Source organism: Carcharodon carcharias, chromosome 21 (genome assembly GCF_017639515.1).
Source record: "Carcharodon carcharias isolate sCarCar2 chromosome 21, sCarCar2.pri, whole genome shotgun sequence".
NCBI lineage: Eukaryota > Metazoa > Chordata > Chondrichthyes > Lamniformes > Lamnidae > Carcharodon > Carcharodon carcharias.
In genome coordinates, this window is record NC_054487.1 from 53,030,226 (window position 1) to 53,043,519 (window position 13,294).

General features: G+C 36.9%; 1 protein-coding gene across 3 annotated transcripts in view; it reads right to left on the minus strand.

Annotated features, from left to right (window-relative positions):
- Window positions 1–478: 478 nt before the first annotated feature.
- Window positions 479–13,294, minus strand: part of tmem168b (transmembrane protein 168b) — a 36,417-nt gene continuing 23,601 nt past the window's right edge. For all 3 annotated transcript variants that reach the window (XM_041216075.1, XM_041216076.1, XM_041216077.1), the window contains one exon: window positions 479–2,471. In XM_041216075.1, the coding sequence (XP_041072009.1) occupies window positions 1,924–2,471 (548 nt within the window). In that variant the 3' untranslated portion in view covers window positions 479–1,923. The remainder of the gene's footprint in view (window positions 2,472–13,294) is intronic.

The following is a 13,294-nucleotide window of genomic DNA, read 5'->3' on the forward strand; positions in this document are numbered from 1 at the left end:
AGAACTTTGGAGGGAATGGGGTGAGAATCAGTTGGGCACCCACAGCAGATTGAGAGCGAATATAATTATTTTCTTATGAGTCCTGCAATTTAAATGTACACTGGCAATCATAGCACTAATTTCAAGGATAGGGGAGAAAATAATCAACAGCATGCATTTATAGAGCATCTTTACTATGTCCCAAGGTGCTTCCCATGCACATAAGACAAAAATTGACAAATTCACTTATCCACACAGATGAGAATAAACATTAAGAATGAGAATATAAATAACTATTCTAGTCATTTAAAATGAGAAGTAATAAAATACAGCTTTACTGCCAAAATCTTGTTTTTCACTCCCTTTCTCTAGATCTAATCCTATGACACTGCAAAGTCAACTCTGAAATAGCACATTATAGCGAGACTAATGCTCAGCGAGATTTAGGCAGATCTGTAAATAAAATGTCTAACGAGTGACTTGATGTTTCCAGCAACAATTGAAGCAAATATGGTGTTTATTGGTTAATTTTACAGGGATCTATAGAACATGAACTTAAAAGTGTGATAGCTCTGTAACAGGACCATACCTAAATAACAAAAATAAATTCTCAAAACAGTAAAATAATGTACATGCAAGAGATCAAAATGTATATAAAATAAATGTCAAAATATAGCATAAGATAAAATCAAAGTAATTCATCACAAAAGAATTATACATTTAATCAAAGGTGCGCCCTGTTTTGATTTATTACATGCATGTAAGCTCAATTAGAAAGGTTTTAGAAAATTATTAGAAATAAAATTTATTTTGACATATAGTTAATACAAACGAAATGGACAGCATGTGGCTTTAAGAGAATGCCTCTTCATTTTCATATGCAACCCACAGTCATGCACAATATTTTGATATTGAACTCAGTAACAACCATGTGTTATTGCATATGAACTAAGAAATCTCCACAGTTGTGGTTGTAGCAGAAAATTAAATTCTGGCAACTAGTGGGATTTGTTTAAATTCTTTAGTTTAAAAACCTAAGTATAACACAGTAGGCTTTAAACTGAATAGTCAATTTTACTCAGCTCTCAACTATTGAATGAACTACTTTGTTGGATGGTATCATTCAGCAAAAAAAAATCAATCTTGGGGAAAGGGCCAATGCCAATTCTGAACATTGCATATTAGTATTAAAGTAGCAAAATTTATAAAATATTAGCAAACTTTCCAACAGATGAACTACAGGGGGAAGTAATTTTCACTGCAATTAAGATTAGTGACATGTTATAGTTTCTCTTGGTCTTGTACCATCACTGCAATCCTCAGGTTATTTTATATTTGATACTAGGCAAAGAAGCAAGTCAATTGAGAGCAAGTAACAATATTAAATTGGACCATCAAATTTAAGGAATATTTTGCAGACTAAACTTTTGAACATTGTATGTTTAAAAGAAAATCATGAAGTATGCTTTCTGAAGAATTTACTTCATCATTTGGCATGTTCAACATTTGGTTGTCAGACTTCCTCTTTCCTGCTTTGGTGGGTAATAATGACATCTTAAACCAATGTTCATTATTTTCCATTTTAATTGCTGTCAAAACATTAGTTGTGCTAGCTAATTTGAACTCAGTGCACTATAAATAGCTAGAATGGTTGCCATCTTAATGCAGTAATTCTTTGTGTAGTATTAGTAACATTGCAGTATGTAATATATATATATATATATATATATATATACACACATACACACACAAATAAAAATGGTATAAGCCCTGCTGAACCCTGAAATCTGTTGAGTTTAAGAAATACAAGCCTGGGATAAATCAGTAACTTTTCAGCAGCTGTAGCCCATTAACTTTTATATATAAACCTGTACTCCAAAATCTTTGGAAGGACGCCTATAAGTGCAATACAAAGTCCTAAGTATTTGACATGTGATGATAATGTCATGATTTCACAAGTTTAAATCCTTGCCCTGTGTCCAGGACTGTGGGTGGGAACCATCTCATTTTCAACCTTTTGAAACATTTAAAGCAAACATTACACATCCAAAAAAGGTTCAGTCCACCACACCAGTCCGCCAAGTAAATCAGAGGATAAGTGATACGAGGAAAGTAAATCATCCAGTGCTTGGCAACATCATTTCCTGTTGGTAAATGAAGAGTGTAATCACTCCAGCATTTAGATATACCATAAACAGCCATAACTGTTCTTCCTTTATCTGACCAGCTAATGTTGTTATCAAGGTTGCAGTTATATTCTACCCAGTCTTTAGTAAAGTCACCTAATTGTGGAAGGTCCGCTTCTTCAACATTAACTTCTTCGGCCAGTACTGCACCTTGTACAGCAACAAAACTTTCACTGACTCTTCTTACATCTTTAACCCATGGAACAGCATTGTCACAGTCCAAAACAATTATCAGGCGAGAGCAGAAATCAGCATTCTTTTCTTTCCACCATTCTACAACTGTCTCCAGCCTCAAGGTTTCTCCTCCTGATAACAAAAATCCAAAGAATAAGTTTAGTGTTCAGAAACAGCAGGCTCAACTATTCCTGCTACAACTTATTTGGTATCCCAGGGCTTTAAACTAAATAGTGGGGGGAAGGGATGATGTGAGATGTGGTAAATCAAGAGAAACAAGAGGAGAAGGATAGGGATTTAGGTAATGATAACCACAGTGTGGCAACAAGGGACAGAGCAAACAAACTTAAAAGTGCACCAGCAGAAAGTCAGAGGTTGCAAAAATGATAAAAAGACAGTTGAAGGCTCTTTATCTGAATGCAGCAGCATTTGTAACAAAATGGATGAACTGTTAGCTGTCACGATGATGTGCCTTGTGCATGAATGATATGAATCTGTAACTTTACTGGTTGAGCAAACATATACTGAGCTATTTAAAAAGGACTTTTTAAAGATAAGAAAAGATATTGACTAAAGATAACTGCCATAAGTCACCTGATGTCTGGTATTTCCAGGGACCAGTTTCTGGAAAGTTCTAATTTGGAATACAATTCAAACATGTATCTTTCTCTAGAATTTCACACCTGAGGATGTCAAGAACCACTTCAAAAGAAATCTACTGAAATCCAGGGCATAGCATTTATATTTCTATAAGACTATCTTCTCCAATGGAGACAGAGAGACTACTAGAACAATGGCTATACGGAGATGTGTCTTCTAATCTCACCAAGATGGATAATAGCTCCTTCAGGGTGTTAATGGCTGGGACGTTAAAGAATCCACTCCCCCCACCCCAGCCATGAAACAAAAATAACCATCAATTCAAACATTAGATAAACCTTCTGAAATCATTATGAGGAGAGAAAGGTCATGTGAGTGAAGTAACCATTTTGAAATCACTTTAATACAGCACACAAGCTGCAAATAGTAGCAGAGCAGTCTGGAAAAGCTATCAATGGAGCAGCAGGAGCTTCCTTCTCTTCTCTCCCAAGTTAAGACTCTATCCCTTACATTTTAAAAATCCAGCACAGAGATAAGTGAATTGTCTATTGAAAGGAACCTTAGGTGCAAAACTCATCGACTTCTGGAACAGAAAAATTATGGATTAAAAAGAAATTGTATCTGGCAATTGCAGTGACATGAACTTCAACTGAACTCTTGGAATATGTAGGAGCTTGGAAAAACCTTTGCTGCAGTCACAGTGATGTAGCCAAGGGTTCAAACAGTGAACTCTCAATTTTCTTCATCTTTCAGCGTTGAACCTCAATTTGACTAAGAACGTAACCACCTACAGTATGTGGTACAGTTTGTGTGTGTGTGAATATAGGTCATGAGAGTTCAAGAAGCGCAGGTTTACCTTTTTAAATATTTTGCTATCTTTACCTGGGTGCATTTTTAACTCCATAAAAACTATCCCCATTTTGTTTTAAATCTCAAGAAACCCTGTCAGACTCGTTTCTTTGCAATCAGTATATATACTGGTTAAACACAGACACTGAGTTATGATCCCAGCTGATGCTAATATTGGACTGATTCCATAGTGAAACCTGGCCTGATAGATCCTAACTTTTTCTCCCATAAACCATGGAGGAAAGCTACTGAACAAATTCACAGAAGTCCACTGATAAACTTTTAACACACGAATACTTATTCAAACAAGAATAATGAACTATATGACATCAGACAAAAAAGTTGGAATGATCTCAATAACTCAAGAAGATGATTCAATTTCCCAATATTTTTTTACCCAGTAATATGTTTACAGACACATAAACCAGTGAAGCGTTACCACTAGCTAGACACAAAGGCTTCTTGCTTGGGACTGGCACAGGGGCAAACAGTTTTCTTCTCGTCAATTCTTGAGCTTTTGCTTATTACTTCTAATCCAACTCTTATCTCTCCCCCAGCCACCCAAAACTACCCTCTAAACTCACTATTGCTTCAACTGCAGAGCAAACACGAGTTCCTAAACACAGTCTCCCAGTAGCCTTGTAATATTTCTTAACTCAGACAACGGAAAATCCTTGGTGTCACTCTGATACACACTGGCTGAACTGTACCCTGTGTTTCTCTGTGTCACTTGACCACTGTCACTAGTCAACAGCCTAGTTTTTCTACTTATTCCCCCCAAAATCACTAAACTTGTCACCCCTTTTTAAACCATCTCTTTAACATCAGGGGATTGTAAAACCTCATTAAAAATGTATATATAAAAACAAACCCAAAGGACTAACCTTTTAGTCAAGTCCATGCAGACTTCTAGGCACCAAGGCTCATAAATAACAAAAAATGAAACAAACCATTTTACCTTTCATACATATATATATTCAACTTAAAAATTATACATTGCTCATCACAAGTAAAATATTTTCATTTTCTAAGTCCTTCAAGAACCCTGTTACAGTCAGACTTGGGGTGGTTGTATCATAGAGTATTCACATTTCTACCCCTGCTCACATGGCTGTAACACAGCACAGATAAAAGTATGTATGACCTGGTAGCCATTACAGAAACATGGTTGAAAGCTAACTAAGGCTGGGACCTAGATATTGAGGGCATGTGACATTTCAAAAGGATAGGAAGGAAAATGTGCTGGGATAACTCGGTTAATTAAGGATTTATTAATGTGGTCATGAGAGATAACCTTAGCTCAAAAGAGCAAGATGTAGAATCAGTTGGGTAGAGATAAGAAATAGGAAAGGCAATTGGTCACTTGTGGGAGTAATTTATAGGCCCCTAACAGTAGTTACACTGTACGACAGCGTATATAGGAAGAAATAAATGGGTAGGAAAGGTACCACAATAATCATGGATGACTTTAATCTACATGTAGATTGGACGAATCAGATTGGCAAAGGTTGCCTGGAAAATTCATTTGTTGAACATATTCCGGACAATTTCTTAGACCAGTATGTTCTAGAGCCAACCAGGGAGCAGGCTATTCTAGACTTGGTAATGTGCAATGCGACAGAATTAATCAATACCTCATGGTAAAGGAGCCTCTAGGTGAAAGCAAACATAACATTTCATGTTCAGGTTGAAGAGCAGATGTATGACTCTAAGATTAGTGTTTTAAACCTAAATAAAGGTTTAAGGGTAAAATAAGGGTATGAAGGCAGAGCTAGCTAAAATGAACTGGGAAATTAGGCTAAAAGGTAGGGCAATAGATGCACAATGGCAGACTTTTAAGGAGATATTTAACAACTCTCAGCAAAGATTTATCCCAGTGGGAAAGAAAGACTCTTTGAAAAGGATTCATCATCCGTGGCTGAATATGGAAGTTAAGGATAGTATCAAACTAAAAGAAACATTGTACAAATCTGCAAAGATTAGTGGTAGGTCAGGAGATTGGACGAGTTTAAGAACCGGCATTGAAAGGCTAAACAAATATTAAAAAGAGGGAGAAATTAGAATGTGACAGAAAGCTAGCTAGAAATACAAGAGTTCCTGCCAGTATTTAAAAAGGAAAAGAGTAACTAAAGCTAGCGTTGGTCCTCTAGAGTGTGTGTCTGGGAAATTGATAATGGAAAACAAGGAAATGGCAGAGGGGTTGAACAGGTTTTTTTTTGTCTGTCTTCACTGTAGAAGCCTTAGGGAAACTTCTCAAAGATACTTGAAAATCAAGAGGTGAAAGGGAGGGACGAACTAACACAATTACATGCTAATAGTTTGGTTAATTTTAGTTAGGTATTTTGCTTGCAATACACAGAACAGGTCTACTGACTCATACAACTTTTACCATTACTACAAAAAAAGTAGAATTTGTCAGTGAACAGATGGATATGTAGTAAGTTGACTATTGATTTGCAATGATGCACCAACATTTCACTCACATTTATTGAGAAAAAGTTTTTAAATTTCTCAACCTTTGCAGCAGCACGTTTCATGTATGCCAGTAGTTCACGGCCTATTTCTTATGAAAATCTCAGCCCTAAAACTGAGATTTCTCTGATATTTCAGGACCAAAGCTCAGTGAAATACTTGGGCATTTTAAAAAGAAAAATCAAATTAATACTTTCAATAAAACACATTCCCTCCTATAAAAAGAAAAATCCTAGCCTTCTCTGTGATCCTTGCATGCACCAGTTTAATTGAGAAATTAACATTTACTATTATACTTAAGATACACAATTAATGCACTCAAAATGTAAGCAATCCCATCGAATGATAACATTCCAAAGCTTCTTTGGAACCTGGCAACAAGAGCCAAGTACTGCGGTGACACAAGGGGTTTCAATAAGGCATAGCTTGGTATAGCGTGTATGTGTGTTCTTCCCGAATACAAGCCTTTGGCTCATTGTCTGCTGATACTTCACCTTGAGCCATTTTCTTGACAGTTTTTTTGTCAGTGGTGGCCTGCCATTGTCTTCCAATCTCAGGGGCAGGGTGGGGAGTCAGGTCCCAAGAATACCTCAGCCGGAACAGGAATCAAATCTGAGCTGTAGCTGTTATTCTGAACCACACGCTCTCCATCTAGCCAACTGAGCTAACTGTACCCCAACCCTCCCTGTAAGGCACAGAGCTGTTTAAGGTGGTTACAAATCCAGTGGATAACACGGAGGTAGCCGATGTTACTTAGCTGGATTTCAGGAAGGCATCTCTGACGTCTCACAAAACAGACTGACTCACAAGGTATTATGTCCATAGGATGGTTGAAAAGCATAAGTTTAAAGCCGAAAGCAAAATATAATGTTTAGAAGTTTTAAAGTTTAAATTGATAGCCAGTGAATTGTAGAAGTGACTGGTTTTGGGAGCACTTTGGTTTATAAAATTTTATAAATGACTTGGTAGTTTGAATATTGCCCAAGGTATCTCACTTTGTACGTGACATCAAATCAGGTAGTACTCAATCAAGAAAACCATGATAATCCAAAAGAATCTGACGGACTCATTCAATACGAAGAGAGAAGGTCGTTGGAGCTTAAACCGGAAATAAATGCAGTCATGGGATTAGGTAGAGGAAGCATAAATTTGGAGTACACATTAAATGTCAAGGTGTGGAGGTAAGTGGCCAGGAAAGAGATCTGGGAGCTTTAGTGAGTAATTAGTTAAACCTGTGAGTTCAGTGCCCATGGGTAATGCAAAAAGCAAACAAAATACATAGCTAGGAAGATAAGTCAAAACAGATTTGGCCATATGTAGTTTTAACCTCCGTATTATAGGAAATATGTGTAATTATGGAGGGAATGTGGGGTAATGCTTTGAGGCTGATTACTGAAGTTAGTGGGCTGCATCAGGAGGAATGATTTCCACCTTGGAACTCCTCCGGAAGATTTGGCAGAGGTTAAGATTTAACACGCATGCAGAATTTGGATCCAGTCCACGTCTTTTGCTGGGTACAGGCCAAATACAGTTTCAACTGTATTTCTTTACAGTTATCTCCTTAGCTATGTATAACATGTTCCTTACGTTATGTATGATTAAAACCTCTAGAATCAATCCTTGAAATGCAGTGGTTGGCACTTGTTACCAAATCCAAAGAAGCCATGAATGTTATCATTCAATGGTATTGCATTAAAGTTAAAGTTAGGGGTGTAAAATAGAATGTGTGAAATTTAGGCAACAATTGTTTAGAAAGAAAGTGATAGAATTTTGGAATGGATTACCAGCAGAGGTGGTGAAACAAAGGAAAGATTATTGGTTCAAGTAGTTTATTCTTCCAAACTGCTTATTAATTTCCTTTTCATGACTGAGGAACTAATAGTTCTATATCTCCTTTCCCATGTTCAAGAACTTGGTTCTAAACTTTTCATACATTTTACAGAGGTCCATCCAAATCAACTTCCTCCTCTTCTCCAGAGGATGAAGTCCTTAGATAAACAATGTTTCTTCATGGTAAATTTAAGGAAGGACTGAATGAATTAGGCATTATGTCACTCATTCCAGAACCACAGTAGGAAAACAGTAGGTGGTTTGGAAACTTAGATTAATTGTATCAATAATCTTCTCCTGCTCAAAACATTATTTCAATTACTAGGACTGTATGTTGCTGAGCCAGGAGCAATGACCACTATCGTAGACAAGGATGCCTCAAGCTCCAATTCTATAGCAGCTCTAATTTATACTGCTGCTGCATTCTGTACTGTGAATACAGAGCTCAGTGAAGATTGGCAAGATTAATGATTCCTATACGGACAGCCAAATTCAATTTACCTGCAGCTCTTAAAGAGCCCTATTGAAAATCGGAATGTTCACATTTTATTAGTAAACCTAAGACAGATGGATAAAATATACTGCCACTGCTTTATTTTTCTTCCTTTGGGTGTGTCACTAATGTGCATTCTCTTTCAGTAAGGTGGGGAAGCTGATCAGAGCCAGAATCTCTCAACAACTGTTAACCCTTGGCCATGAGCAACTCACAGGAACACAGATTTCACACAGGTCAATCGCAGAACCAATGTTTTTATATTCGAGACAGAAAGATTCGCTGCTATGTGAATCAAGAATTTTGTTTCTATACTTATGCTGTTGACTTTCAACTTCACCTTTGGGTAAAGAACCGACAATGGTACAAGTACAGAAGATGCATCTTACAGGAACTGATCACTACTGTCAAAGTTTCAACATGTCAGCTTGACAGATGGTGCAAGCATCACAATGGAACACCCAGGCCTAAGCGTATGATACCTTGGGAAAGCATTTTGTGACACAATGGGATGTTATACCATTGTAAGATACTCTAGTCATATATACATAGGAATAGGATTTGGGTTTAAGGTTTTTGCTTTCATTTTACTTATGAATGTCTTGTGGATTTGTGCTGTGGCTAGAAATAATGAAATTGTTAAAGTTGTACTTTCCTATAATGCTTTAGGGTTTAATGTGTCAGGGTATGATTTAACTGATTGTGCTGTTTAGCTTCCGCTGAAGGGCTGGATGTAGGTTACAAAATGTTTGATTTGTGCCTGTTGACTTACTTTTGTCACCACATTGTGAAATGAGATAGCCAATACAGTCTTAAAATAGGAAGCGGTACAATAAACAAGTTGGTATCTGGAGTTTTGTATGAACTCTCATTTCTTGCGCTCTTATTCATAATAACATTTGTCTTGTTATAATGAGTCATCTAGGACTGTGGGTGAGACTTGTGGCCCATGAAGATCTTGAGCCTTCCTTAACAATTTGTACAGCCAAGATCAAAAGGATCGACAAATTTTATGTTTCTAACCAGAGATAAATAGCAAATAGCATTTATTTCTCAGTACAACCCACTGATTAAAGACTTGTGGCTGGTTTGGGTGAACACAATAAAAGGATTACACAGCAACCATTTCTGGTTTTGTCAGATACAAAGTGTCTTACAACATTAATTGAGGCAAGTTACTTCAAGCAATGGTTCTGGAAATTAACTGACTGGCTAAAGCTTAAGCTACAGTTCCTGCCCGCTGCCCCATACCCCTGCAACCACCCAAGGGAAAAAGATATAATATTTTAAATAAAGAAATCTGTCGGTGTAGCAATTATCTTTTCATTGTAATTTTTATTCACTCCAGATTCAAGTTTATGTTTTTTTGCTATTGAATATTACTGAATTGACAATTGTAATCTTTCATTATATATCTATAAACTTTCTGAAACCGATGATGAGGAATACATTTATATTAAAATCCTAGTGATGAATGGTTACTGTTCACATATATTAATAAGATTACTGCTGAAGCCGAGAAATGATAAATGTAATTTTAAACACGTTTTTCCGACATACTACAAACAATAGACTACCAGTCTTTCAGTTTCTGACAATAAATGGAATGAATTACAGTAATAAGTGGCTGTGCTTAAATTCATTTTTCAAAAAGATTCAGCAGGTGAACAAAACTGTTAGACTTTAAGAAAATTATAGTTACAATTTAGAATCAACCATAATGTTGTTAAATTATTATTTATGCATGAGTTTGCTTATCTCATCCTTCGTGTGCTTTAGGATTTTTACATTCTAAGTACATCTGGGATGCTAATACTATGAACAGGGAGTAGCTCATTAATATTTCCCACCCCCCAGGGATACTATTTTAAAAAATGTCAAGGGTACCGCTGTTATGTTACAGTGAGGCACAATTCCCTTCATACTTAATGTTTTCAGCAAACAGCTGGTGAGCAACTCATGGTCACCTTTACTAAAATTGAAAAAAAAGGCCCTAACATCATAATATAGAAAGGATTGCAGAAGCTACTTGTGTGACCATTTGCTGTGCAACATCTTTAAAAACTACAAATCTCTGTATTCCTAAAATGTTTTACTGCACATTAAATAGCTTGACCTATTTGTCTTGATATATAATGAATTTTACTGTTTAAAGCTGCGGCATTCATTTGGTGCACTGGTATCACAAAACAATTTCCACCACGGAGTGGTATGACTCAAAATCTGATCTAGCATTCTACAGATACTGAGCTTCTGATTTCAGCTGGGCCTTCAACAGAAAGTGCTGAACTGCATGGTGTTATTTCTACAAAGGGAGCAAGAGAAAAATCCAAGGTGAAGGCGAGCATTTCTAATTGTTACAGAGTAATAGCAGAGAGTCGTCAATGAACACCTGGATTCAATTGCTCAGAAGGGCATAGTGGACATACAAGTAGTTTTCAGGAAAAGTAAAAAAAAAAGTGAAAATAAAAGGCTTTACAATTGTTATTTTACTTAGTTTGGGTATTCTAACTTTCACAACAAAACCATCAAATGTTTAGTTAAGTCATCTGCTGAAAAGAAGGGGGAAAGGCAAGTTACTTTTAGAGTGTTAAGTCATGCTGTCACCATTGTGTCAGATGCACAATGTTGCATAATTGTTTTTTCTTACCATATATTATTTGTACTCAGTTTTCATTTAGTAAGCAGATTTAGCATTCTCTATTGCTAATGTGTTGTGTAACCTATAGCTAAATTTCTTTGTGAGGTAGTTTGGGAAGTGATTTGTAGTTTAAAACTAAGCTTTTCCTCAGTCAGATAAGCTTGGATTAGCTTTTCATAATAGCATTATTCACATTAATCCCTGTGCATGACCTCTTTAAATTAGTTTTGTTACATCTTCTGCAAGTGTAATACCAGTTAACAGGCTGGCTCGGACTAGATTTAGGAATTGTGCTTGAAGTAGAGTGCTTTGGAAAATTATGCAATTTCTTTACCTATCTTTTTTTCTTCATTTGGGGGATGAGGACAAGACCAGCATTTATCGCCCATCCCTAACTGCCCTTGAGAAGATTGTGGCGAGTCAGGGTGGCTTGTTAGGCCATTTCAGAAGGCAGCTAAGAATCAACCACACTGCTGTGGTTCTGAAGTCACATACAGGGCTGACCAGGTAAGGATAGCAGGTCTCCTTCCCTGATGGACATTAGTGAAGCAGGTTTTTTTTTTAAAAAAAGAGTAATCCAGTAGTTTTCATGGTCACAATGCAGGTACTTTTTATTCTAGATTTTATTAAAGTCATTGAACTTAAAATTCCCCAGCTGGCAGGGTAGGATTTGAACTCATGTCTCTGGATAATTAGGCCAGGCCTCTGGATTACTAATTCAGTAAAATAACCACTATGCTACTCTACTGTGGAGTGCAAACCAGTTTTAAGTCCTATTGTTTTCGCATTACCATTTTTGCACTTATAAAATCTACCAAGCTAATACCAATGATTTAGTTTTAGGTTCCCTTATACACTGGTATTTTGTTCTCTTTCTCTACTATGACTATCATCTGAGTTGAGATTTCTGTCCAGTACTGAGTGAATGCTGCATTGAAGTGGTATCTTCTTTTGGACAAAAGGCTAACCCAAGATCTGGTCCATTATGTTCAAATGGTTATTCAAGCTCATGGAGCTATTTGAAGCAGAATGGGGAAGTTACCCTGTCCAACAATTTATTGTTCAATCAACATTAAAAAACAAAATCAATGGATCATTTATTTCATTGCTGCTTGTGTCAGAACTGATTTCCGAAGAAGAATCATATTGGACTCGAAGCGTTAATTTCGTTTCTCTCTCCACAGATGCTGCCAGACGCTGAGCTTTTCCAACATTTTCTGTTTTCTTTAGATCTCCAGCATCTGCAGTATTTTGCTTTCATTGTAAAATGTGCTGTTTTCTGTACTAAACAATCCTAAACACTAGGATATTGCTGAAAAGAGAGATTTGTTGCAAGAGAGACTGTTGCTGAGGTTTTTTGGCAAAAGTCTCTCTTTTCAGCAATAAACACCATGAGATCGAAATACCAGAGGTTTTCGTTTTAATTCCAGCAGAACACTCAGGAAAAAGATAGTCACCATACTATGCCAGATTGCTGCTGTTCTTGGAAGACTTATCTTTCCTGTAACAGAATATCTGTCCATCCTTACAAGGCAAATGATGGCAGAAAAGCAAGCCAGGGCAGATATGTCCTCAGCTGGGAGTTCTCTCTCCTCATGCTGGAAGGGGACCTCACATAATAGCAACAGGGTATGCCCCATTAGTGGAGTTGCACAACAAATATGTGGGCCCCACTGGCAGATTGCCAGTTAAGCAACCTGGACTCCTGAAGAATCTTCAACTGTTTTAATAAAATACTGTTAATTGGCTCTCTTGTTCAGAAGTAATCACTGGTATGACTAGGGATGATCAATAAATGCTGGTCTTGCCAGTGATGCTCACATTTCATCTGAAAGGATAAAAACAAGGAAGGTCCTGGGAAACCAACCCCACAGGTAGGCTGGCACTGGAGATGCAAACGTCTGACCAATGAAAATGAGCTGCTTTCCAATCAACCATGTGACTCCTGGCAGGGGCTGTGCTGGAGGACTACTGAGTCCGATTCCATTGTAAATGCCTGGATTACAACTTAAAAAATTTCACAGCCCCAATTCACTTCACATTTTTTTTAGCAGGATAATATGAACTTTT